The 26,546-nt window shown below is 36.3% G+C and overlaps 1 protein-coding gene across 1 annotated transcript in view; it reads left to right on the forward strand.

Annotated features, from left to right (window-relative positions):
- LOC115521426 (leucine-rich repeat-containing protein 7) overlaps positions 1-26,546 on the forward strand; it is a 119,098-nt gene that overhangs the window by 57,932 nt on the left and 34,620 nt on the right. The window contains exon 11 of the mRNA XM_032594322.1: positions 15,237-15,458. Coding sequence (XP_032450213.1) covers positions 15,237-15,458 — 222 coding nt within the window. The remainder of the gene's footprint in view (positions 1-15,236; positions 15,459-26,546) is intronic.

Consider the following 26,546-nt stretch of genomic DNA (forward strand, 5'->3'; position numbering starts at 1 on the left):
TGATTTCTGCTTTTTTTCTTCTCTTTTTATAATAATAAAAACTATAATATAATAATAACTATATAACTATATTATTATATAACTTAATAATAAAAACCAACTTGCTTTGGGTTTATTTAGCCCTTCTTTCCCTAGGCTCTTGATGTAGGATCTTAATTATTGATTTGAGGCTTCTTCTTTTCTAGTACCTACATTTAGGGTCATAAACTTCTCTCTTAGCACTGTTTTAGCTGTGTTCCACAAATTTTTATGTGCTGCATTTTCATTTATGTTCAGTTCAATATATTATTTTATTTCTTTTGAGACCTCTGTAACCCACACATTATTTCAAACTGCGTTGTGTAGTTTACAAGTGTTTAGATAGTTTTATCTTTTTGTCATAAATTTTTAGTTTGATTCTACTATGGTTGGAGAATACATTCTGTGTTATTTTATTTCGTTTAAATTTGCTGAGATTTGTTTTCTGGTTCAGGATATATTCTATCTTAGTAATTTTTCTATGAAAACTTGAAAATACTGTGTATTCGAATGACGTCAAGTGGAATGTTCAATAAATGACAATTAGATCTGGTTAGTTGATGGTATTGTTGAGTTCTTCTGTATTCTTGGTCATTTTCAGTGTAGTTCTATCAATTGTTGAGAGAAGAGTGTTGAAATCTCCAACTCTAATTGTGTATTTGTTTATTTCTCTTTAAGTTCTATCAATTCTGGTCACGTATTTCAGCTTTGTTATTGGAGCTATCTATGCATTTAAGATTGCTATGTCCCCTCAGTGGACTGACTCTTTTTTCATAACATAAGATCCCTCTCTATATTGAGTGTATTTGCTCTGCTCTGAAATCTACCTTATCTAGTATTGATACAGCCCCTTCTCTTTTCCTTTAACTAATATCTGCATGATATATGTTTTTAATGCTTTTACTTTTTATCCTCCTATATTGTTATATTTGCAGTAATGTCTGCATGTAGTTTTTATAGTCTGCATATAGTTGAGTAATGTTCCTTAATCCCTTCTGCCAAGATCTGTCTTTTAATTTGTGCATTTAGTCTCTTTGAATTTAAGAACTGACACATTAAGGTTTAAAGATTTAATGTAATTTTGTGTTTGTTGTTTTCTCTCTCTCTTTGCTTCTCTGTTTTGTCTTTTTTTTTTTGCCTGCTTCCTGTATGTTATTTGGACATTTTTTAGAATTTCTATTTTATTTATCTACAGTGTTTTAGTAAACCTCTTTGTGTAGCTTTTTAAATGGTTGCTCTGGCTATTATATTCTATATACATAAATTACTAGAGTCTGCTAGTGTCATCACCTAACAGTTCAAATGAAGTGCAGAAACTTTACCTGTCTTTCTGTCACTTCACCCTCCTCTGCTTATAGCTGTCTCAAACATTTCCTCTACACACATATAGAACCACCTCAGATAATGACATAGTTTTACTTCAGTCATCAAACATTACTTTGAAAATTCAAGAAGATAAAGAAGGCTCATTATATGTATCCATATATTTGTTTGCTATGTTCTTTCTTTCTTTCTAATGTTCCAAGGTTTCCTCCTTTATTATTTCCTTTTTTATTTAGAGAACTTTCTTTAGCCATTATTTTAGGATAGGCCTGGTGGTGACAAATTTTCTTCATTTGTCTTCAGCTGAGAATGTCTCAATTTCTCTTTCATTCCTGAGGAACATTTTCACTGGTATAAAATGTTAGGTTGACAGTTCTATTCCTTCAGCGATTGAAAAATATTGTGCCACTTCTTTCCTTTCTCTTTGGTTTTTGATGAGACATCCACTGCCATTTGATTTGTTTTTAGTCTCTGGTGAGATGTCACTTTTCTCAGGCTGCCTTAGGACATTTTTCTTTGTCTTAAGTTTTCAGAAGTTTAATTATAAGGTGTCAATGCATGGTTTTCTTTGAGTTTAATCTGTGTGATATTCTGCTTCTCAGATCTGTAGGTTTTTGTCTTTTGACAAATATCAGAATTTTTCAGCAGTTATTTCCTCACTTAATTTTCAGCCCCATTCTCTTCCTCCTTTCCTTTCAATAATATGATTGTTAGGTCCCTAACACTCTGGTCATTTGTTCCAGTGTGTTTTCTTTATTCAGATTGGATCATTTCTATTGCCCTGGCTTCTACTTTACTGTTTCTTTTCTTTGTTTTCTATATTCTGCTTTTAAGCCCATCCATTGAGCTTTTCAGTCATTGTATTTTCCAGCTCTAAAAATTCCATTTGTTTCTTCTTAATATCTTCTATTTATTTGCTGAAATTTTATATTTTTTCACTGGTTTTTTTTTTCATTTTGTTTAAGCATATGCATAATTGGTCATTGATACATGTTTTTAATTAGCTACCTTAAAATTTTTGTCAGATAATGCTAATATCTCCGTTCTCTCAGTGTTGGCATTTAGTGATTATCTTTTTCCATTTAGTTTGACATTTTGCTGGTTCTTGGTATGATTTAAACCTAGAAATTTTGTAGAATGTTATAAAACTCTGGATTGTACTTAAACCTTATGTTTTAGCTATCTTTCCTTGAAACCACTCCAACTGGAGAAGAATGGGGCACTGCCTCATTCAGGCCAGGTAGGGAGAAGTCCAATTTTCCCATTCAGTCTCCGTTGACACTTGAGGCAAAGTCTTCTTGTTATTGCTAGATGAGGATGGAATTTCCAGCTCCACAGTGGGTCTCCACTAATACCTCAGTGGGAGTAGCCTCATTGAATGATAGAGAAGGTCCTGACTCTCACAAAAATAAAACCCAAGAGATTCAGTGTCATGTTGTTGCTTGGTCTCCAGATCCGTAATTGATCTGCATTATTCTGTCTTCTTTCCAGAGTTCCCTTATATTTGTTTATATAATTATATATATATTGTTTATATATTTGTTTTATATTATATGTCCAAGTTTCTTTATTATGTCCAAGGTTTTAATTGTTCTTAAAGGGAACAGGGAAAAATCAGTCTACTTCATCTAACTGGAAGCAGAAGTCCAATTGTCTATATTTTTTAAACTTAACCTGCTTACTAAAAAAAGTCACTACAGAACATATGGTATAAATGGAAAGTGATTAGGACTGTTTTGTGGTTTTTGTCGTTTTACAAAATTATTGTAACTGACTCATTTAAATGAGCGTCACTGGTTCCTTGAAATTAGTTACTGAATTATCCTTTTTAGATGATTCTGTGTTGTTGACACTGCTCCCAAACATTTTTGAACTCTGTTGGACTTAATGTGAGAGAATGAATTGTGTCCATTTGAATATTCTCAGCGGCATAAACTGTCATCTTTCGAGGCTGTTCGATTTTTGGAAGCAATCCTAAGTGGTTCAAGAGCCAAGGTGGCTAGTAAAACAGATGACAGATGAATTGGGTAATATACTTCTCAGTCTAGCATTCTTCACTTAGAGAATAGTGTGAACTAAAGCAGCGCTGTAGTGAGAAAGTCATTTCTTTTATATCCTATAAAGCCTCCCAAACACTTAAAATTTGTATGTAATAAGCTGGTTTGGCTGTGGGCAGAATTTTGTATGAACAGTGCCATTTGGTATCAAATCAACATTTCTTTCCTGTGATGTTGACATAAACGTTTTCTTGGGTTCTATGGATATTGGACTTTTTCCCTGTAAATTCTGACAGTATGGTTTTGGGTCAACTTGAAAATACTATGTTTCATCACTATTCTCCTCAAATACATGTTATTTTGTCCAACCTCCCCTTGAAAGTTCAAAACAAATGTCAGATCTACTCTATTTCTTTTTATCATTCAAAATGTGTAGCACAGTCTTTACAGAAAGCTTCATGTTCAAATTCCCCTTCAGTATGAGTCAGTGTTCTCAAGACTAACCCTCTGCTTGAACAAATCGAGCCTCTGACATTTTCTACATTTTCATTAGCCCTTTGTACTTCATCATAAGCATCCTCATTACCTTTCTCAAGCCTTTGTGCCAGTCAGAAAAAACCCTCTTTACAGTCCCTCCAACACTGTAATTGTCCCATTAGATATCTTATGTCATTTATGTTTGCTTAACTTCACACAAAATGTAGTGTTAACTCCTGGCTTTCTTCTGTATCTCCCTCTCCCCATTCACTGCAGCCTGTATCCCCAATAGAGAATGAAAGAACAGTACTGATGCAAACAGAATCATTTTACAGCACATTCTTTTCATGCCCATTTGATGTTTTACCAAACCATGTGAGAACATGAGCTTCATTACTTCATAATTATGAAAAGATTGCTAAATACACTTATTTGCCTAACTATAATAATCTGTCACATCCATAGGATCTAAAATAGATAACAGACCTAATTCAATAAGTAGTAATGGCCCTTTGGCAAATTAAAGAACTGCTAAAGAAATTTAATATATCCTAAACCTGATCCTTTTGTTCCTTTTCAGAACAGAAAAGTCAATTTGGGGGTAAGGAGATTGCAGTATAGTTTTGTGTTTAAGAGAATGACCTTTAATAGTCAGACAGCCTTGGTTCAAATCCTGATCCTGTCAGTTTACCACTAGTGCAAATTACTTGGGAAAGCTACTTAACCTCCCCAAGACTTAGTTTCCTCCTTAGCAAAATTGGGTAATATTAATTCATAATAATTAATCTCTAATGCTGTTATAAGGACTAAAGGAGGTAATATGTATAAGGTAAGTTTTAATGCATTGTTTAGCACCTAGTGTTTGGATAGTAGTCATTATTTATTAAATGCCAGTTACTGTGCAAGTCATTAAAGATGATAAGTAGGATATAGAGCTTGCCTTCAAGGAGTTCCAAATCAAAGCATAGTCCTGGGCTGCACCTATCCCATGAGAAGGTAAAAATAAACCAGAAAAATAATTCTACAGGCTATTATATAATATATTCAATCAGCTTTTCACCCTTGGATAGACCATTATAAGAATATTCTAATCAACGAAGGGGTTGTTAAGCAGTCTTTATTGATGTTTTCATGTAGATTATGCATCCATGGGTTTAAAGTAATGTTCTAGACCACTCTAAGTTTTTCTTTTTTTTTCTATAATTTGCTTATTTTTTATAATTTACATCCAAGTTAATTAGCACATGAGGCAACAATGATTTCAGCAGTAGATTCCTTAAGCCCCTTACCCATTTAGCCCATCCTCCCTCCCACAACCCCTCCAGCAACCCTCTGTTCGTTCTCTATATTCAAGAGTCTCTTATGTTTTGTCCCTCTCCATGTTTTTATATTATTTTTTTTTCTTAGATACCATTTTTATTTTTTTCCTTTTTTTAATTAATTTATTTATTTTTTAGTTTATTGTCAAATTGGTTTCCATACAACACCCAGTGCTCATCCCAAAAGGTGCCCTCATTACCCATCACCCACCATCCCCGCCCTCCCACCCATCAGCCCTCAGTTCACGTTTTTATATTATTTTTGCTTCCCTTCCCTTAAGTTCATGTTTTCTATATCTTAAAATTCACTTATGAGTGAAGTCATATGGCATTTGTCTTTCTCTGACTGGCTAATTTTGCTTAGCATAATACCCTCTAGTTCCATCCACATAGTTGCAAATGGCAAGATTTCATTCTTTTTGATTGCTGAATAATACTCCATTGCATATACATACCACTTCTTCTTTATCCATATATCCATTGATGGACATATGGGCTCTTTCCATACTTTGGCTATTGTTGATAGTGCTGCTATAAACATTGGGGTTCATGTGCCCCTTCGAAACAGCATACCTGTATCTCTTGGATAAATACCTAGTAGTGCAATTCCTAGGTCACAGGATAGTTCTATTTTTAAAATTTTGAGGAACCTCCATACTGTTTTCCAGAGTCATGGCACTAGTTTGCATTCCCACCAACAATGCAAAAAAGATCCTCTTTCTCTGCATCCTCGCCAACATCCGTTGTTGCCTGAATTGTTATTGTTAGCCATTCTGACAGGTGTGAGGTGATATCTCAATGTGGTTTTGATTTGTATTTCTCTGATGATGAATGATGTTGAGCATTTTTTCATGTGTCAATTGGCCATCTGGATGTCTTCTTTGAAGAAGTGTCTATTCATGTCTTTTGCCCATTTCTTCACTGGATTATTTGTTTTTTGGGTGTTGACTTTGATAAGTTCTTTATAGATTTTGGATACTAATGCTTTATTTGATATGTCATTTGCAAATATCTTCCCCCATTCTGTTGGTTGCATTTTAGTTATGCTGATTGTTTCCTCTGGTACACAGAAGCTTTTTATTTTCATGAGGTCCCAATAGTTCATTTTGCTTTGGTTTCCCTTGCTTCCAGAGACAGGTTGAGTAAGAAGTTACTGCGTCCAAGGTCAAAGAGGGTTTTTTAATTTTTTTTAATGTTTATTTATTATTGAGAGACAGAGAGAGAGAGACAGAGCATGAGCATGGGAGAGGCAGAGAGAGGGGGAGACACAGAATCTGAAAGCAGACTCCAGGCTCTGAGCTGTCAGCACAGAGCCCGACTCGGGGCTCAAACTCACAAACCGCGAGACCATGACCTGAGCCGAAGTCAGACGCTTACTGACTGAGCCACCCAGGCACCCCTAAGGTCAAAGAGGTTTCTGTCTGCTTTCTCCTCAAGCATTTTTATGGCTTCTTGTCTTACCCTGAGCTCTTTCATCCATTTTGAGTTTATTTTTGTGTATGGTGTAAGAAAGTGGTCCAGGTTCATTTTTCTGCATGTCACTGTCCAGTTTTCCCAGCACTATTTGCTGAAGAGACTGTCTTTATTCCATCGGATATTCATTCCTGCTTTGTCAATGATTAGTTGGCCATATGTTTGTGGGTCCATTTCTGGGTTCTCTATTCTGTTCTTTTGATCTGAGTGTCTGTTTTTGTGCCAGTACCATACTGTCTTGATGATTACAGGTTGTAATACAGCTTCAAGTCTGGGATTGTGATGCCTCCAGCTTTGGTTTTCTTTTTCAAGATTGCTTTGCCTACTCGGGGTCTTTTATCATTCTGTACAAATTTCAGAGTTGTTTGTTCTAGCTCTGTGAAGAATGCTGGTGTTATTTTGATAGGTATTGCATTGAATACGTAGATTGCTTTGGGTAGTATTGACATTTTAACAATATTTGTTCTTCCTATCCAGGAGCATGGAATATTTTTCCTTTTTTGTGTGTGTCTTCTTCAATTTCTTTCATAAACTTTCTATAGTTTTCAGTGTATAGATTTGGTTAGATTTATTCCTAGGTATTTTATGATTTTTGGTGCAATTGTAAATGGGATTGGTTCCTTGATTTCGCTTTCTGTTCCTTCATTATTGGGTGTATAGGAATGCAACCCATTTCTGTGCATTGATTTTGTATCCTGCGACTTTGCTGAATTCATGGATCAGTTCTAGCAGTTTTTTGGTGGAATCTTTTGGGTTTTCCATAAAGAGTATCATGTCATCTGCAAAGAGTGAAAGTAAGCCTCCACCTGGCTGATTTGGATGCCTTTTATTTCTTTGTGTTGTCTGATTGCTCAGGTTAAGACATCCAATACTATGTTGAATAAGAGTGGCGAGAGTGGACATCCCTGTCTCCTTCCTGACCATAGGGGGAAAGCTCTCAGTTTTTCCCCATTGAGGATGATATTAACGGTGGGTTTTTCATATATGACTTTTACAATCTTGAGGTATGATCCTTCTATCCCCACTTTCTTGAGGGTTTTTATCAAGAAACGATGCTGTAGGGGCGCCTGGGTGGCGCAGTCGGTTAAGCGTCCAACTTCAGCCAGGTCACGATCTCGCGGTCCGTGAGTTCGAGCCCCGCGTCAGGCTCTGGGCTGATGGCTCAGAGCCTGGAGCCTGTTTCCGATTCTGTGTCTCCCTCTCTCTCTGCCCCTCCCCCGTTCATGCTCTGTCTCTCTCTGTCCCAAAAATAAATAAACGTTGAAAAAAAAATTTAAAAAAAAAAAAAGAAACGATGCTGTATTTTGTCAAATGCTTTCTCTGTGTCTGTTGAGAGGATCATGTGGTTCTTGTCCTTTCTTTTATTGATGTATCACATTGATTGGTTTGCTGATATTGAACCAACCCAGCATCCCAGGTGTAAATCCCACTTGGTCATGGTGAATAATTTTTTTAATGTATGGTTGGATCTGGTTGGCTAGTATCTTTTTGAGGATTTTTGCATCCATGTTCATCAGGGAAATTGGTCTATAGTTCTCCTTTTTAGTGGGGTCTTTGTCTGGTTTTGGAATCAAGGTAATGCTGGCTTCATAGAAAGAGTTTGGAAGTTTTCCTTCCATTTCAATTTTTTGGAACAGCTTCAAAAGAATAGGAGGTCCCTCTTCTCTAAATGTTTGGTAGAATTCCCCTGGAAAGCCATCTGGCCCCGGATTCCTGTTTTAGGGAAATTTTTATTACTAATTCGATTTCTTTACTGGTTATGGGTCTGTTAAAATTTTCTATTTCTTCCTGTTTTAGTTTTGGTAGTTTATATTTTTCTAGGAATTTGCCCATTTCTTCCAGATTGCCCATTTTATTGGCATATAATTGCTCATAATATTCTCTTCTTATTGTTTGTATTTCTGCTGTGTGGGTTGTGATCTCTCCTCTTTCATTCTTGATTTTATTTATTTGGGTCCTTTCCTTTTTCTTTTTGATCAAACTGGCTAGGCGTTTATCAATTTTGTTAATTCTTTCAAAAAACCAGCTTCTAGTTTCGTTGATTCATTCTACTGTTTTTTTTGGTTTCTATAACATTAATTTCTGCTCTAATCTTTATTATTTCCTGTATTCTACTGGTTTGGGGTTTTATTTGCTGTTGTTTTTCCAGATCTTTAAGGTGTGAGGTTAGGTTGTGTATCTGTGACCTTTCTTCCTTCTTTAGGAAGGCCTGGATTGCTATATACTTCCCTCCTATGACTGCCTTGCTGCACCCCAGAGGTTTTGGGCTGTGGCGTTATCATTTGCATTGGCTTCCATGTACTTTTTAATTTCGTCTTTAACTTCTTGATTAGCCCATTCATTCTTTAGTAGGATGGTCTTTAGTCTCCAAGTATTTGTTATCTTTCCACATTTTTTCTTGTGGTTGATTTTGAGTTTCAAAGCATTGTGGTCTGAAAATATGTATGGTGTGATCTCGATCTTTTTGTTCTTGTTGAGAGCTGATTTGTGTCCCAGTATGTGATCTATTCTGAACAACATTCCATGTGCACTGGAGAAGAATGTGTATTCCACTGCTGTAGGATGAAATGTTCTGAATATATCCATTAAGCCCATCTGGTCCAATGTGTCATTCACAGCCATTATTTCTTTGTTGATTTTCTGTTTAGATGATCTGTCCATTGTTGTAACTGGGGTGTTGAAGTCCCCTAGTATTATGGTATTATTATCAATGAGTTTCTTTATGTTTATAATTCATTGATTTATATATTTGGGTGTTCCACATTTGGAGCATAAATGTTTACAACTGTTAGATCTTCTTGGTGGATAGACCCCTTAATTATTATATAATGTCCTTCTTCATCTCTTGTTATTGTCTTTATTTTAAAGTATACATTGTCTGATGTAAGTATGGCTACTCTGGCTTTGTTTTGGTGACTGTTAGCATGATAGATGGTTCTCCATCCCCTTACTTTCAATCTGAAGGTGTCTTTAGGTCTAAAGCGGGTTTGTTGTAAACATCATTTAAATGGATCTTGTTTTCTTACCCATTCTGTTACCCTCTGTCTTTTTAATTGGAGCATTTAGTCTATTGATGTTTAGAATGAGTACTGAAAGATATGAATTTATTGCCATTACGTTGCCTGTAGAGTTGGAGTTTCTGGTGGTGTTCTCTGGTCCTTTCTAGTCTTTGTTGCTTGTGGTCGTTTTTTTTTTCTATCTTTTCTCCCCTCAGAGAGTCCCTCTTAAAATTTCTTGCAGGGCTGGTTTAGTGATCATGAACTCCTTTAATTTTTGTTTGTCTGGGAACCTTTCTATCTCTCCTTCTATTTTGAATGACAGCCTTGCTGGATAAAGAATTCTTGGCTGCATGTTTTTCTGATACAGCACATTGAAGGTATCTTGCCATTCCTTTCTGGCCTGCCAAGTTTCCGTGGATAGGTCTGCTGCAAACCTGATCTGTCTTCCCTTGTTGATAAGGACCTTTTTTCCCTTGCTGCTTTCATGATTCTTTCCTTGCCTGAGTATTTTGTGAATTTGACTATGATATGCCTTGTTGATGGTTGTTTTTTGTTGAATCTGATGGGAGTCCTCTGTGCTTCCTGGATTTTGATGTCTGTGACTTTCCCCAGGTTAGAAAAGTTTTCTGCTATGATTTGCTCACATAACCCTTCTATCCCTTTTTCTCTCTCTTCATCTTCTGGGACCCCTCTGATTCTGATGTTGTTCCTTTTTAATGAGTCACTGATTTCTATAATTATTAAATTGTGCTCTTTTGCCTTAGTCTCCCTCTTTTTTTCTGCTTCAATTTTCTCCATAAGTTTGTTCTCTATATCACTGATTCACTGCTCTGTCTCATCCATCCTTGCCACTGTGGCCACCATTTGAGATTGCAGCTCAGTTAAAACATTTTTTATTTCATCCTGACTAGCTTTTATCTTCACATAATGAGATTCTAATCTGTTTTCAACCCAGCTAGTATTCTTATTATCATGATTCTAAATTCTAGTTCAGACATCTTGCTTGTATCTGTGTTGATTAAGTCCATGGCTGTCATTTCATCATTTTCTTTCTTTTGGGATGAATTCCTTCATTTCATCATTTTGAAGGAAGAAAGGAATTAATAAGGTAAAAAACATTAAAATTAAAAACTTAAAAACAGTACAAAAGGGGCGCCTGGGTGGCGCAGTCGGTTAAGCGTCCGACTTCAGCCAGGTCACGATCTCGCGGTCCGTGAGTTGGAGCCCCGCGTCAGGCTCTGGGCTGATGGCTCGGAGCCTGGAGCCTGTTTCCGATTCTGTGTCTCCCTCTCTCTCTGCCCCTCCCCCGTTCATGCTCTGTCTCTCTCTGTCCCAAAAATAAATAAAAAACGTTGAAAAAAAAAATTTAAAAAAAAAAATAAATAAAAAAATAAAAAAAAAAAAACAGTACAAAAAAATCAAATAAAGGATGCTAGATCCTAGGTGTGTTCTGGTCTGGTTGTTGAAAGGAGCTTGATAGAGTAGAGAAAGAAGGAAAAGATAAGGAAAAAAAGGATAAAAAAGGAAAATGTTTGAAAATTTGAAAAAATGAGTACAATAAGATGAAATGATGGAAGGAAAAAAAGAATTTGAAAGTTTTACAAATAAGTAAAAAATAGAGTAGAAAAAAATTAAAGAAAAATATTTTAATAGAAATGGAGAATAACAATAATTTTTTTCCTCTTTTTGCATTCAAGAATAAAAACAGAAAAAAAATGAATAGATGGACCAGCAAACAGACTGAAGTACGATTAAAATTACATTGGTTTCCCTTAGAAGTTGAACTATGAAATACTTTATAGTCCATAAACTAAGCAGGCGGAGAGACTTATCTTGTTCCTGAAGAGTGGGTTTGGCCCAGTTGGGCTGGGCTCCATTCTCCACTAGATAGGGCTGTTTAGCTTAGTGGGGTGGATTGTTGTGGCACATGTAGGTGTGTATGCACATGCGTGGGAGAGGTGAAATTGGTGTCACCCAGCTACCCAATCTCTAGTATCAGAACTCTGTGCTCTCCCTAACCAGCAATTGTACATCCCTCCTTTGTCTCTGGCTTCTGTCCACTTCCCGCTTTTACACTGTGACCAAGCCATCAGGTTGCCAGGCAGCACCTCCCTCCTGAGTTTTATCTCATATGTGACTGTGTTTCCCAACCCCTCACTTCTGAGGGACTGCAGCTTTGACCTACTCAGACCTTCTAGGTGAGGGTCTCACAGAGCAATGGCCAGATGCCAGCCCACCCTCAGGACTGTTTGGGAGACCACGCTGCGGCCGATGCCCAGAGACTGTAGCTGGGTGCCAGCCTGCCCCAGAAAAAAATCATGCAATCATGTAGCAGCAGCATTTCAGTGATTATGGAAAATCACAACACACATCTGTTTCCAGGCTCCTCTTAACATCCTTGTTTCAGCACAGTGAATGTGATTGTCTCTGGGGACCATTTGGGACCTTTGCCTGTGGAGAGGCCGCACAGCCTCTACCAAGTTTCCTCTCAGCAGGGGAACCTCCTCTCTCCATATGGCCTGAGGACCCTGAAGACCTCTTTCTCTCTGCTTCTGGGGATTTGCCCTTCCCACCAGAGCATCACCAGGTATCAAGCTGCAGGGTTTCAGACTCTGCACTCCCCCTGTTTATAGAATCTTGATGGAATTTAAACCCTCTCCTTTCTAATTTCTCCCTTTTTTGTTCAGTCCTTTGTGTACACTTTCTTTTCTCTCTAGCTGCTTTTGGGCATTGGAGGTGCTTTCTGTATTCTCTCCCCCTCTCCGTCCTCTCCCACAAGCAAAAACAGCTCCCTGCCCTGCACAGCTCCTCCTCTCCCCCGCCAGGTCACCTCTCTGCACTGCGTACCTGCTGAGTTCTCTGGTTCATGTTGTACAGATTGTTGTGTTAATCCTCAAATCAGTTTTCTAGGTGTGCAGGATGGTTACATTTCAGGGACGAGAGATGCAAAAAAACTTCCATGCTATTCCACCATCTCTGCCCCTCTAGATCCCTCTAAGTTTTTCTGGGTGTTAACAATTCTTTGCTTGTCTATGTGATCACTTTCATTTAAACTGATGGTGTTCCTCTTTTCCACTGGCTCAAGCACTGACTGAAGACCCATGAATTATGACAGTGGAGGTGACAAGCAGGTATAAGTGTAAAATCAATTTATTGTTCCATAGCCAAGTTGTACAGCTTCAGTTGGCCTACATCATCAGCTCCTCTAACTCCAGGAAATCAATGTCTAGCTATGTAACTTAGCATAGCTTAGAATGCCAGTGAGTTCATTCAGAGTATAGCAGCTCAAAATGTCATACAGCTTATCATGGCTTTTCTCTCCTCCCGAACAAGAGAATGTGAAATTCTATAGAGGTAGGAGAGGATTAAACTAAAGACAAAAATTTGACCAGGAGGGTGTTCAGTCATCTAGAATAGCTCTCAAAGTTGCAACATCTCTTTTCATTTAGATTTCTGAGAAGGGAATAGGTGCAATAAAGAAATATATTTTTGCCCTTTATAAAGCTATCTTAGTTGTGTTTATGATGTTATAGTTTTGCCATTCTTGGTTAGTTGTGTTGGATAACATTGGATTGGTAATTATTTTCACATTGTGCTCGTTTTGCCTGACACTCTTTTTTTGCATCTTTTCTTCCAATTTTTCATGACTGACATATGTTTAGTGTTTCTGAATGTAAAAAATTGTACATGATAATAAGCTAACCAGTTGGGGTCTAAATATATATTCAGATGGTTGTTTACTTTGCCATTCATATTGTGAAATAATAACTTTGAGTATTTTTTTTACTGAAATCACCTTTTGTTTGGAACCAAGCAATATACCTCCCATCTTCTCCAAATGATATTCCATGATCACTATTTTCTATGTCTCACATTGCTCTTTTTTTAAGAATTTTTAAAAATTCAAATTAATCTCTTCCTTGAATACATGTTTAATAATGTTTCCTTTATTCCCCCAATCTGATTTCTTAATCAAAAATCTTGATTAGTCAGACTTTCCTAGCTAATGAATTACAAATTTGTTACTAATAGCAAAATTCACAGCCTTTCCTAGCTAATGAATTCTAAGGTAAAATTCACTTTTGAATTCCAAATTATCTACCCTTAAAAGATCAAAAAAAAAAAAACTAATTCAGGAAGTAACCCCTCAGATGTTTTCCATAGTAATAGGTGACGTACCAAGCACAACAGTAAAACATATGTTTAAAACTATTAATGATAAGCATTCACTTTCCATGTTAGACCTCCATGTTAAACCATACATAATTTTGAAAGGCGTATGCTAGGTTACCAGCCCACAAGCAGAACTGGTTGGTTGGTGGAAAAGGTTTCAGAAAGAACGACTCAAGGAACCAATGCTAGAACAAAGGCGATAAAATCAAAGTGAGCACAGAACAGTGGTATGCACCATATCATTTGAAGATTGGAGACCAAGTGAACATGTCTTCTCCCTCCAACAGCCACCCTTAAGAAGTGAGAAATGATCATTACTGGGGCAATTGGTTGGCTCAGTTGGTTAAGCGTCCAACTTCAGCTTAGGTCATGCTGTCATGCTCATGAGTTTGAGCCCCACGTCGGGCTCTGTGCTGACAGCTCAGGGCCTGGAGCCTGCTTTCAATTCTGTGTCTCCCTCCCTCTCTCTGCCCCTCTCCCATTTGCACTCTGTCTCTGAAAAATAAACAAACATTAAAAATAAGTAGATTGCTTTACATGAGGTACTAATAATCTCTCTAAAACTCACAATGGGATGATATGCATGCAGAACTCACTTTGAAGACCTTTCCATATCTAGTGCCTCCATGAGTTACAGATACTCACAAGAATTTATCATATCATTCATTTTCAATGTGACTTAAAGATTCCCAAAACCATACTCTTGATTTAATAATGCAGAAAATGAATAAATACTGATTAAACTCACCTGAACAAGCTCACTATGCACTGTGGCACAAAGGAATATATACACTTCAATTCTTTTGCTACAGAATTAGGAACTGGGTTCTGTCATTCTCCCCCTGATGTTTCCTATACCACATCTCTCTCCCTGCTGTTATTCAAAATAAAATGCCAGAGGGGCGCCTGGGTGGCTCAGTCGATTGAACGTCCGACTTCGGTTCAGGTCATGATCTTGCAGTGAGTTCGAGCCCGCGTCCAGCTCTGTGCTGACAGCTCGGAGCCTGGAGCCTGCTTCGGATTCTGTGTCTCCTTCTCTCTCTTCCTATCCCCCACTTGTGCTCTGTCTCTCAAAAATAAATAAATGTAAAAAAATTTTTTTTTAATAAAATAAAATAAAATGCCAGATAGAACTCCACTTTATTTTTAAGTTGTGACTTCTTTTTCTTCTTGAAATTTTTCAGGGAGAATTTTGCTCCCTTAAAATCAGGGACAAAATAATCTGTGGCAAGACATAAAATGACTATGAATGTATTTATTGCAACCTTGCTCCAATATTAACATTATCACAAACCACAGTAGGCAGACCCTTACTGTTTTTTCATTATCCTTTCCAGCAGTGGCTGAGAGCCCAAATGATGCCACTTTACCAGAGAGGTATTCTGTACGTGTTTTCTACTTTAATCACATCCTTTCAACACCATGAATCTTCGTCTGACAAATTATCTTCTCCACAGGCAGGAAGCCACATCCAGACTTTGATGGGGTCCCAAAGCCTTCAGCATCGGAGCCGGGAGCAGCAGCCATATGAGGGAAATATAAACAAAGTGACCATCCAGCAATTTCAGTCACCATTGCCTATTCAGATCCCCTCTTCACAGGCCACCCGGGGACCTCAGCCTGGACGGTGCTTAATTCAAACTAAAGGGCAAAGGAGTATGGATGGATATCCAGAGCAGGTGAGAAGAGTTTTTATAATTGATGAAGTTTCAGAGAATGTTCAGGGCAGTCCAATGAATCCATGGTTTACCTTCTCTCATTTATGTAGTCTGGGACAAATTAATGCTGTCACCATGTTGAATGGAGTGGAGCATTCTTTGTAGGGGCTTTCTCATTATTTTCAGTGGTTAAACACTACAACACATAAAAATTGATTGTTGATAAAATGTCCTTTTCACATAAGGAAAATCTGATGAACTGGAAGTTTTTCTTGTTTATCCTACACCATCTACTTAATTTCAACTCCAATTTAGCTCTCTTGCACGGCTTTTGAATATTAGAATCAGGGGATTAAGTGTATTTACCAAGGCCTCTGGTGAAACTGACAGTGTAAAACTGTGGGACAGTGGGAACCTTTTTTGAAAGTCCTATCTTCTGATTGTTGAATAAGACAAAGATAAAGCTTTGCTCTGAAGAAAATGATAAAGAGCAGTTTGAACGGAAACATTTCTGAAATGCTCCAAAAACTACTGACAAATACCAAGTAGCACAAAAATTGCTTCTCCTTTGACGTATCTAAAATCAGGATTTACTTTTCCATTACAGAATCTGTTTTTCTTCCTTAGAACCAGAAAACTGAATAGGATCTTATCTATTAAATTACATTACACTTAGAAAGCAAGACATTAAGATCTTAATACTCCCATAAAATTAATTTCTCTTATTTCATTCTTCAGATAACTTGGCAAAGCTCCTACTGACTTCACCAACTCCTTAATATGGTATATAAGGATTTCATTTTATTACTGCCTACTCTAAGCTTCACACATTACCCTACCTTATTTTCTGAACATCTCAGACATTACCTTCGTCCTCCAGTTTTTTCTTTTACACTGTTAATAGCCATTCATTATTTGGATCCCAGCTGCTCTAGACATTGCCTCTATTTCTTAAAATCCTTCTTGAAGCTGAGATTATGTCTTAATCATTCTCAGACTCATTGGATTTTTTTTAAAGATAATTTTCATCCTATCCTGCCTTGATCTAGGTCAAGTGTTGGATTTAAGGTAATAAGGAAAATAAACCAGAAAGGTGCCTTTAATCAGGTTATGATATGATGTTTTTAATTCTCCAGAGATTCTTAAACATTGATAAAGTTTTAATTATGCCTTATTTACAGGCACCTAGAAGGTTAAAAATTATTCATATTTCCTCTCCCACAAATATCATAACCTAACCCAGTTCTCTGATTTAGTTATTTCTATTAGCAGCTACATGATCTTTTTTCACCTAGAATCAGCGCATTTAAAAATTCACTGAGATCAATGCCCTTTTTTACCTACTTTGAATAATAGGTTTAGTGAGCACTGTAATTTTAAAGACTTTTTTACCTTATTTCCCAAAAATACATAAATTGTATAGTTTGACCAATGAGAGGTTTACTAAATTCTACAATTATATACTAATTACATTTAAAACATCATGATTCTTTTAGAGAAGGTATTTGTAGTTGCTTGCAAATGTTTTGATCCAGGTGCCTTTCAAACTGAGAGGTAAAAACTGAAACATTCAATGGCTTTGTTAAGAAAGGGACTTAAGCAAATTCCTCTCAGCTTCCCAATTTTTTCTGCATTGGTTTCAGACTGAAATGGTTTGGAATGCTGAGATTAAACTTTGGATTGACCATGAGAAGCCTAAGGAGTCTTTAAATAATGAGCACTAGTCCCCAAACTATGCTCCCCATTCCCCTGAGCTATAAATCTGACATTTTCTCAAAACTTTTTTTTCACAATTCATTGTAACATTTTACCTACCACCGGTGGTATGCTAGATTCATACTGGATCGTTACTTCCCAACTCCGCCTTCAGTGACATCACACCATAGGATGAAACTATGGGCATACGTACACCAGGGAAATTAATGAACACTACAAATCAGGCTATCCCTTACCCTCAGCCAGCTTGTAAACATTTTCCAGCACACCACCAACTACTACACTGTTTTCTTTCATCTCTTTTTACCCCCTAACTTCTCCACCTCTTCACCTAACCCCATAGCATTCAGGAAAGCGAATACTAGGGGTGGGTCTCAGAATTTGGAGTTGAGTCTCATGTTAATGCTTATTAGTTGTGTGACCCTGGCCAAGTCATTAACTCTTTCTGAGGTTCTGTTTTCCTCCTTATAAAATGAGAACATTACCACCCACAAACAACGTTCAAAGATTTTTGTAAGAGTCAAATGATACAATTCTACACACACATACACACATAGTTAGCCTGGCACTGAGAGTACAGAAATAAGAAATAGAAGAGGTAGAAATACATTTTAAGAATTAAAATATTGGAGGGCACTTCATGATATCAGTCCTAACCTCCTTAATCTACAAACAGAAAATCAAAGCAAAATAAAACCAAAAAGAGAAAGAGACAAAGAGGCTGAAAAAGGTTATGTATATCACTCTCATAATGAAAATATTACATGTATTTTTTACTTTTCTGGGTTATAATTCCTTTGAAAACTCAGACCTCTCCAATGTGTGTGTGTGCGCGCGCGCGCGCGCGCGCGCGTGCGCATGCTTTAACGACTTTTATCCCATATTTAACAAGGGAAAAAAAAGCGAGAAAAATATTTAAAATATTTTAAAGCTATATAGTTTCACATGAAAACTATAGAGTAGTGATTGAAATGCAAAGATCAAGGAAGTAACTGAAAATTTCTAATGTGGGTTTCAGTCATATAAATCAAGACACTCTATTTTAATAACGCATTTCTAGTGGTGCAATTAAAAAGCCATAAAGAGAAAAACAGAGTTTTCTTAAGTAATGACAACAATGTTAGTTTGGCCAAGTACAGACATCTCCCAGCTTACAATAGATTGACTTAACGATTTTTCAACTTTATGATGGTGCAAAAGCAATACTCATTCAGTGAAAACTGTACTTTAAATTTTGAACTGTGATCTATTCCTGGACCAGCAATATGCAGGACAGTACTGTCCCCTGAGGCTGGGCAGTGGCAGTGAGCTGCAGTCCCCAGTCAGTCACAGCATCACGAGGGTAAACACTGATGCACTTGTAACCATCCTGTACCTGTGCAACTGCTCTGTTCTCTTTTTTAGTAGGGTATTCAATAAATTTCATGAGATATTTAATACTTTATTATAAAATAGGCTTTGTAATAGATGGTTTTGCCCAGCTGTGGGCTAGTGTAAGTGTTCTGAGCACATATAAAGTAGGCAGGCTAGGCTAAGCTATGATGTTCAGTAGGTTAGGTGTATTAAATGCATTTTATGACTTACAATATTTTCAACTTATGATGGATGTATTTGGATATAATCCCCTTGTAAGTCGAGGAAGATCTGTACAGTATGGAAAAAACCTAAATTATTCATAATTTTTAAGTGCAAGGAGACATTATAAACATAGTATAGAGAGACTACACAGCATGATGAAGCACCATAATTTCTATTAAAGTTTGGAGATTTTACATTTAAAAAAAAACTAATCATTTTAAAAAATAAAAATAAAAGAGGGGTGGGGGCGCCTGAGTGGCTCAAATTGTTGAGCATTCAACTCTTGATATTGGATCAGGTCATGATCCCAGGGTCATGGGAGAGGCTCTGCCTTGGACTCCACACTGAGCATGAAGCTTGCTTAGGATTCTCTCTCTCTCTCTCTCTCTCTCTCTCTCTCTCTCTCTCTCTCTCTCTCCCCCTCTGCCCCTCTCCCTGCTCCTGCTCTCACTCTAAAAAATTTAAAAAAATTTTTTTAAATAATCACTTATTGCAATGCTATAGTTGAAAAAAATCCAATTACAATGAATACAAATTTTTTAATTTAAGGAAAAGAAATCTGAATGAAAATAGGAAAAGAAGTGACAACAGTTACCATACATTGAGTGTCTGCTATGCTAAATATACTATATACAGTAGCCCCCCCCTTATTCATATGGGATATATTCCTACAGTGAATGCCTGAAACCATGGATAATATCGAGCCCTGTATATGCTGTGTTTCCCATACATACAAATCTATGATAAAGTTTAATTTATAAATTAAGCACAGTAAGAGATTAACAATAATGACTAATAATAAAATAGAATAATTATAACAATAAACTGTAATAAAAGCTATGTTAATGTGGCCTCTGTCTCTCTCAAAATACCTTATATTGTACTCACTCTTCTCGTGATGATGTGAGATGATACAAGGCCCACATGATGAGATGAAGTGAGGTGAATGATGTAGACATTGTGACATAGCGTTAGGCTATTATCAACCTGCTGAGGATTAGTCAGAAGGAGGATCATCTGATTCCAGACCACAGTTCACTATGGATAAATGAAACCATCAAAAGCAAAATTGCAGATAAGGAGGGACTACTGTATAGTATATATGTCGTATATACTATGTATATTTTTTTAATGTTTATTTTTGAGAGAGAGAATGAACAGGGGAAGGGCAGAGAGAGAGAGAGGAAGACAGAAGATTCAAAGCAGGCTCTGCACTGACAGCAGACAGTTGACGCGGGGCTCGACCTCACAAACCGTGAGATCATGACCTGAGCCAAAGTCAGATGCTTAGCCGACGGAGCCACCCAGGTGCCCCTATATTATGTATCTTAAACACAGGCAGGCTTCAGGGGTGTGTGACCAGTACAGTTACACAAAGTCTTCCACTTAGAAGTACCTCACACTTGGTTTAATGCTCTGCTGTTGCCATTGTGTCATTATTAATAATCATTGAACAAGGAGACTCACATTTTCATTTTGCACCACTAAGTATATAGCGGGTCCTGCTTACACATAATGTTTTATCTAATCATCACAATAACCTTTTCTTCTTTGTTGTAAATGAAGAAACCAAGGCACGGAGAAAATAAGTAACTTGTCAAAGGTATAATTGGTCAAGTTGGAATTTTAACCTAGGTTTGTCTGACTCAAAACCGAAGTTCTGTGTTCCAATTCAATTAACCACATGATCTCAGACACTTGCCTGCTGTGGCCTCAGTGTCCTCTTCTGTCAAATAATATTAATTAAATCTGCTTCAGCTACAATTCAGACTTACAGAACTGCCTCATGCAGATGGAGTGTTGACTTGAACTCACATGAGCACTTCCAATGCTTTGAAAATCAAAAAGTACTGAATAAATGGAAAGTGTTATTATTAACAAAAACATAGCTCTGCATCCCTTAATGTGACCTAAAGAACTAATGCATTTCTAATCTTATTAGAATAAACTCCATATAGCAATAAGCATATATAATAAATGCCACCACTGAGGACATTGAATTAATTAAAATGAATGTCATTTTTTACCTGGCCAGAATTCTTAACCTTGTTTAACCATAGAAAAGCACTTAGTAAACTTCGACGTTCCTCCTCAATGATGAAACATCTCAACTTTCAAACCACCTGCCACAACAAAACAGGGCAAAATGTCCAACAGTTCTAATTTAATGCACTTATATTTACATATTTATTTTTCAGAGGTGTTGAAAATCAAGTCTGTTTTCAACTCTAGGATTAAATTAAATAAAATATATGGAAGTAAATTTTAAACCATAAAGTGTTACCCAGATTCAAGTCTATTAATTTCTATAGACTATAAATCTGATTTCATAATGGATGTTCTTTTTAACAAATTATTTACAACACAAAACCATGTGCATATTACTTGAAGTTCATTTTCAGGGGATTTTACTTAGAAAAGAGATTTCAATGCATAAGCCATCTTGACTATTGACAAACATAACAGAGGATTTGAGTCAGAGTTACATTAAGCAGTGGAAGAGTCTCAGCTCTTCCCTTTGTTTCCCAATCCTAGTGAGGATCCTAGCCTTACCATCCCCTGTACCGTACAATACTGTATATTGGTTGTTCTCAACCTCAGCTGTACATTAGAATCTGTTCAGGAGCTTTAAAACTGACACCTTGGCCTCCTTCCCAAAGAAACTAACTTCATTAGTCTAGATGTGACCTGGTTAATGGGAACTTTTGAAACTCCCCAAATGAATTCTGTTGTGTGGCCAAGGCTAAGAGCCAATACTTTAGATATTGTATAACTCAACAATTTACTGCTGGGTAATTACATTATTGTCACTAATTTGATACATACATTGTCCATAATTTGCTGAATATTTTTAAAAGGAACTAACATTAACTTGGTTTTTCTTTTTTGCAAATGTATAATCCAAGGCAAAGTATATTTATATATATGTGGAACATACAGATATCAAAGCAGAAATAGGAAAGAAAAACATCAACATGATGCTTCAAACATCTCAAAACCCTTTCATGTATTAACTTATTTAATCCAATTAATAATGATCTGATAGAGGTAGAGCACTTTCTGTTTTATTAACTAGAAAAGTAAGATTCAGAGAAGTTAACGTCTTGCCTGTGGTCACACAACCATTTAGAAACTAAGCTGGTATTAAAATCCAGTTTCTTGAGTCAAACACATTATATGCTGCAGTCTGCTGCACTATAGCCAAACACAGAGATCAAGAGCAAGCCCACATGGAAACAGTGGAGCACCAAAGTTTTTAATTTTTTTTTTCAACGTTTATTTATTTTTGGGACAGAGAGAGAGACAGAGCATGAACGGTGGAGGGGCAGAGAGAGAGGGAGACACAGAATCGGAAACAGGCTCCAGGCTCTGAGCCATCAGCCCAGATCCTGACGCGGGGCTCGAACTCACGGACCGCGAGATCGTGACCTGGCTGAAGTCGGAGGCTCAACCGACTGCGCCACCCAGGCGCCCCTAAAGTTTTTAATTTTTATAAAGTCCACATGTCTGTGTGTCCAGACAAGAGGACACACCCGCTAATCGACCTAACATACAAGGATGGCAGGAGTTCCATAGATGTCTCTTGCCAGTTCCCATGAGTATACATTCAAACTAAAGTTTGTCCCTGAAAGAGAACTTACTACCTTCGAATTACATTAGAATTAACTTCTGTGAGTTATACAAAGTGATCTGCATCCCTCATATTCAAGGGAAAAGAAACAAAACAAATTCCAAAACCACCCCAGTCTACCTTGGAAGAAATCATTTTAATATTTAATAATATGTGGAGTACATGAAACAGTTGGTGAAAAGATAATATTTCAGACATTTCTTTAGATGCTCTGGTCAGCTGCCTAAAGAGCTCATAAGGGTGAGCCTTTCATCTGTTGAGGTCAAGTGAAGAAAACATTATTCTGAGTGTTTGATATAAGAATAATAACTTGGAAAATTTTATTTAAATTATGGATTTTTAAATTAAAAGGTAATAATTTGATGAAGATGGTTAGAAAATAGGTATTAAAATGGTTTTAATATATGTTATTTACTCAGTTTGTTTCAGGGACATCCCATACCTCATTCTATTCCACTTAAAGTATTCCTATTTATATTTTTCCTCTAGAATTTTATTCTTCAGTAACCAAAATAATACTGCAACTCTGAAGTTATAATCCACAGTTTGAAACAAATAATATGTAACTCAGCACCACAAATTCTACAAAGTAGAGTTCAGTAAACACTGCAGTAGGAACAGAAGGCCTCTGTCAGTGTTCCACCAAATATATGTTTGATTTCCTTGGTTTCTTTCCTCAAGTGAAGGAAGTGAAGTGAATGACCTTTATAATTTATTTACAGACAAAAAAGCATCTGAGTTTCTTTTTTTATTTTTATTTAAATTTTAGTGAGTTAAGCATTTGAGTTTCTATTTCTTAGATACACACAGAGTCGGCTACTTTTTTTCTGGAAGATCTAGAAAATGGTACATCAGAGGACTTTACTCATTAATCTTTATTTAGTATGTCTTTTCAAAAGATTTAATTAGCACTTTGAGTTGGACTTACATCTCTAATTCACAACAAAAAAAGGTATGAACATAGAAGAATAAAAAATTTAACTATTCTTGAATATTAACATTTATATATTTGATTATATTATATAATTATCACATATTATCATATAATTATTACAGCATATAATTATATATAGTAATATATTATGTATCATGTAATATCAGATCATGTCATTATATAAATCATATCATGTCACACTTCTGCTTAAAAAGCCCTAGTGGCTTTGAAATTTCTGGAATTATATATATCCTGGCCCTTGCCAGTCTCTTTCGCTTTCCTTCCACTATTCTTTCTCTAGTCATGCTGAACCTGTTGTTGTTACAGCTTTATTGATATAATTTACACACCTTGAAGTTCACCTGTTTCAAGTGTACAAGTCAGTGGGTTTCGTATATTTATAAAATTGTGCAACCATCACCATAATGTAATTTTTAAACATTTTCATCATTCCAAAAAGAAACTTTGTACCCATTAACAGTCACTTTCCATATGGCCTCCCCTTCATTTCCTCCCAGCCCTAGACAATCACTCATCTACTTTGTGTCTCTATACATTTCCCTACCCTGGGTATTTAATGTAAGTGAGATCATACAATATGTGGGAGTTTTGTGACTGACTAATTTCAATTAGCATAATGTGCTAAGTGTAGAATGTATTACTAATTCATCCCTTTTTGTATTGCCAAATGATATTCCATTACATGGATACACCACAAATTATCCATCAGTTCATGGTCATTTAGATTATTTTCACTTTGGGGCCGTTATGAATAATATTGCTAAGAACATTCATTTCTAAATCTGTGTGTGGATGTATGTTTTCATTTGGGGGGGGGCAGTTACTTAGGAATAAAATTGCTCAGTTTCACAAAATGGTAATTGTTTGTCATTTTGAGAAGTTTCTAAACTCTTGTGTATAGTGGCTACCACAAACTACATTCCCACCAGCAATGAATGAGTATTCTAATTTCTCCACTTTCTCACTATTATTTATTATATTTATATATATGTATTACATATATGATATATTATATATGATGATTATTATATATAAAATAAAAATATAGATATATCTATCTTTTTATTATAGCTACACTATGAAATAGTATGTCATTATGATTTCAATATACATTTCTTTAATGACTAATGATGTCGAGTGTCTTTTCATGCATTTATTAGCCATTCATATGTCTTCTCTGCATAAATGTCTATTAAAATTCTTTGGCCATTTTTAATTAGGTTATTTGGCTCTTTCAATTCCTGAACTGTAAGGGTTGTCCATTTAATCTGGATATAAGACCCTAATCATGTATATGATTTGCAAATATTTTCTCCCATTCTGTGGGTTGTCTTTTCATTTTCTTGGTGGTCTCCTTTGGAGCACCAAAGTTTTTAATTTTTATAAAGTCAATCATATCTTTTATCACATTTGGCTTCATATCTAAGAAATCATTGCCTAATTGAAGATGATGGAGATTTACTCTTAGAGTTTTATAGTTTTAGCTCTGACATTTCAGTCTCTGATTTAGTTTGAGTTAATTTTTGCATGTGGTGTGAGGTAAGGGTAAAAATCATTATTTTTTACGTGGATATCCCATTGTATGGGATAATGGTACATTGTCTCTGTGCCATTTTTTGAAAATACTATTCTTTTCTCACTGAATCACCTTGGACCTTTTGTTGAAAATCAGCTGACCATAAATAGTAGGTTTTGTTTCTGGACTCCCAATTTTATCCTTGTGCCATCTTGTTGTTTCTTGATTTTATAAATACCCATCTGTCTTTAGGGCATTTAAAATAACTGAGTTGGAGCCTGGCAGTTTTGCCATTTTTCTTTTTGTTTGTTGCTTCATCTTTTACATTATTCATACTTCTGCTAAAATGTCACTTGAGCATTTGAAATGTAATTTCTTGGCTGTTCTACGTAAAATAGCTCTGCACTCCTGTTCCATCACTCTCTACTACCTTCCCTGCTTTATTTTTCTCACAGCTCATCTCACTATCCAAAATTGTTTATTGTTTACATGCTTACTATCTGTCTTCCCCACTAGAATGTAAGTTCCATGAGGGTAAGGTTATTTCTTCTGTCTGACAAGATACCTGGCACTTAGTAGGAAATCAATAACTATTTGTGGAATAAAGGCATGAATCATGATTTCTACGATTTTTATTTTCAAAGCTATAATGGTTTTACCAATCGGGTAATTTATTAATTGAAGCATTCCTTTGAATAACTAGCATACTTACTAATAGCTGATCACATGTTTTAAGAAGGAACCATTATATACTTTTGACAATGCATATTTGAAAGTATCTTTTGTCACACATCATATTTCTAGGGGATATGGTGCTTTGTTTTAGGCCTACATAACATGATCCGTCCAAAGCATATAGGCTGAGAATAGGAAAGTGGGTGATTATTCAAAGAGAAATTAAGGTTATAGCTACCAGAATTAGGATGAATGGATCTTGAGCAGCAAAAGCAATAGGTATCCATTGAAAGCTTTTATACTTACTGCTGGGAAAGGGAATGGTAATTAGAACATAGTAAACCGGTTCATTACAACATCACCAAATATCCTTCTGTAATGCAACGCCCTAAACCTGAATGACACCTCCCAACACACACACACACACACACACACACACACACACATATGTGTTGTTTTTATGTCATGTGTATACCCAAGTGCTACCATTTCCTTTGTTCTTGGCACTAGGTTGTAGAGCATTGCAAGGCCAAATCAGATTACTACCTTCTAGAGATTATAGACTATGACCTCACAGGGCCTCACTGCCACATTACCAATTCATTTTATCATAGACATCTCTAAATTAAGACCCGGTATTTTAATTAGAGCAAGATTGACAGAGACCCAGACGCATCAAGTGATGGAAGCAGCCTCTAAAAGAAGCAAACACACCCTTGACTTCCAGGCTGATGTTTATATTTTCAGCCAGAAATTTCATTCATTGATATCAGTATATTAATAGAAAATTGAAATGCTATTTTCATTAAATAAGCTATTTATTAGCCTCTTAGTTCTGACCTTTTGCTAGAAAACCACGTTTCCGCTTTGATAATCCTCTTTCGTTTCAGACTGCTTCTTGGCTGTGAGGTATCGTCTCGTCTTACATTTTATGACCCTGTTTCCAGGCAGGTGGAACTCCTTATATTTGAGATGATACTCTCTCTGACATGCTTTATGGGACACAACAGTCACAACACAACCTATTAGCCATACCAC

Source organism: Lynx canadensis, chromosome C1, assembly GCF_007474595.2.
Source record: "Lynx canadensis isolate LIC74 chromosome C1, mLynCan4.pri.v2, whole genome shotgun sequence".
Classification (NCBI taxonomy): domain Eukaryota; kingdom Metazoa; phylum Chordata; class Mammalia; order Carnivora; family Felidae; genus Lynx; species Lynx canadensis.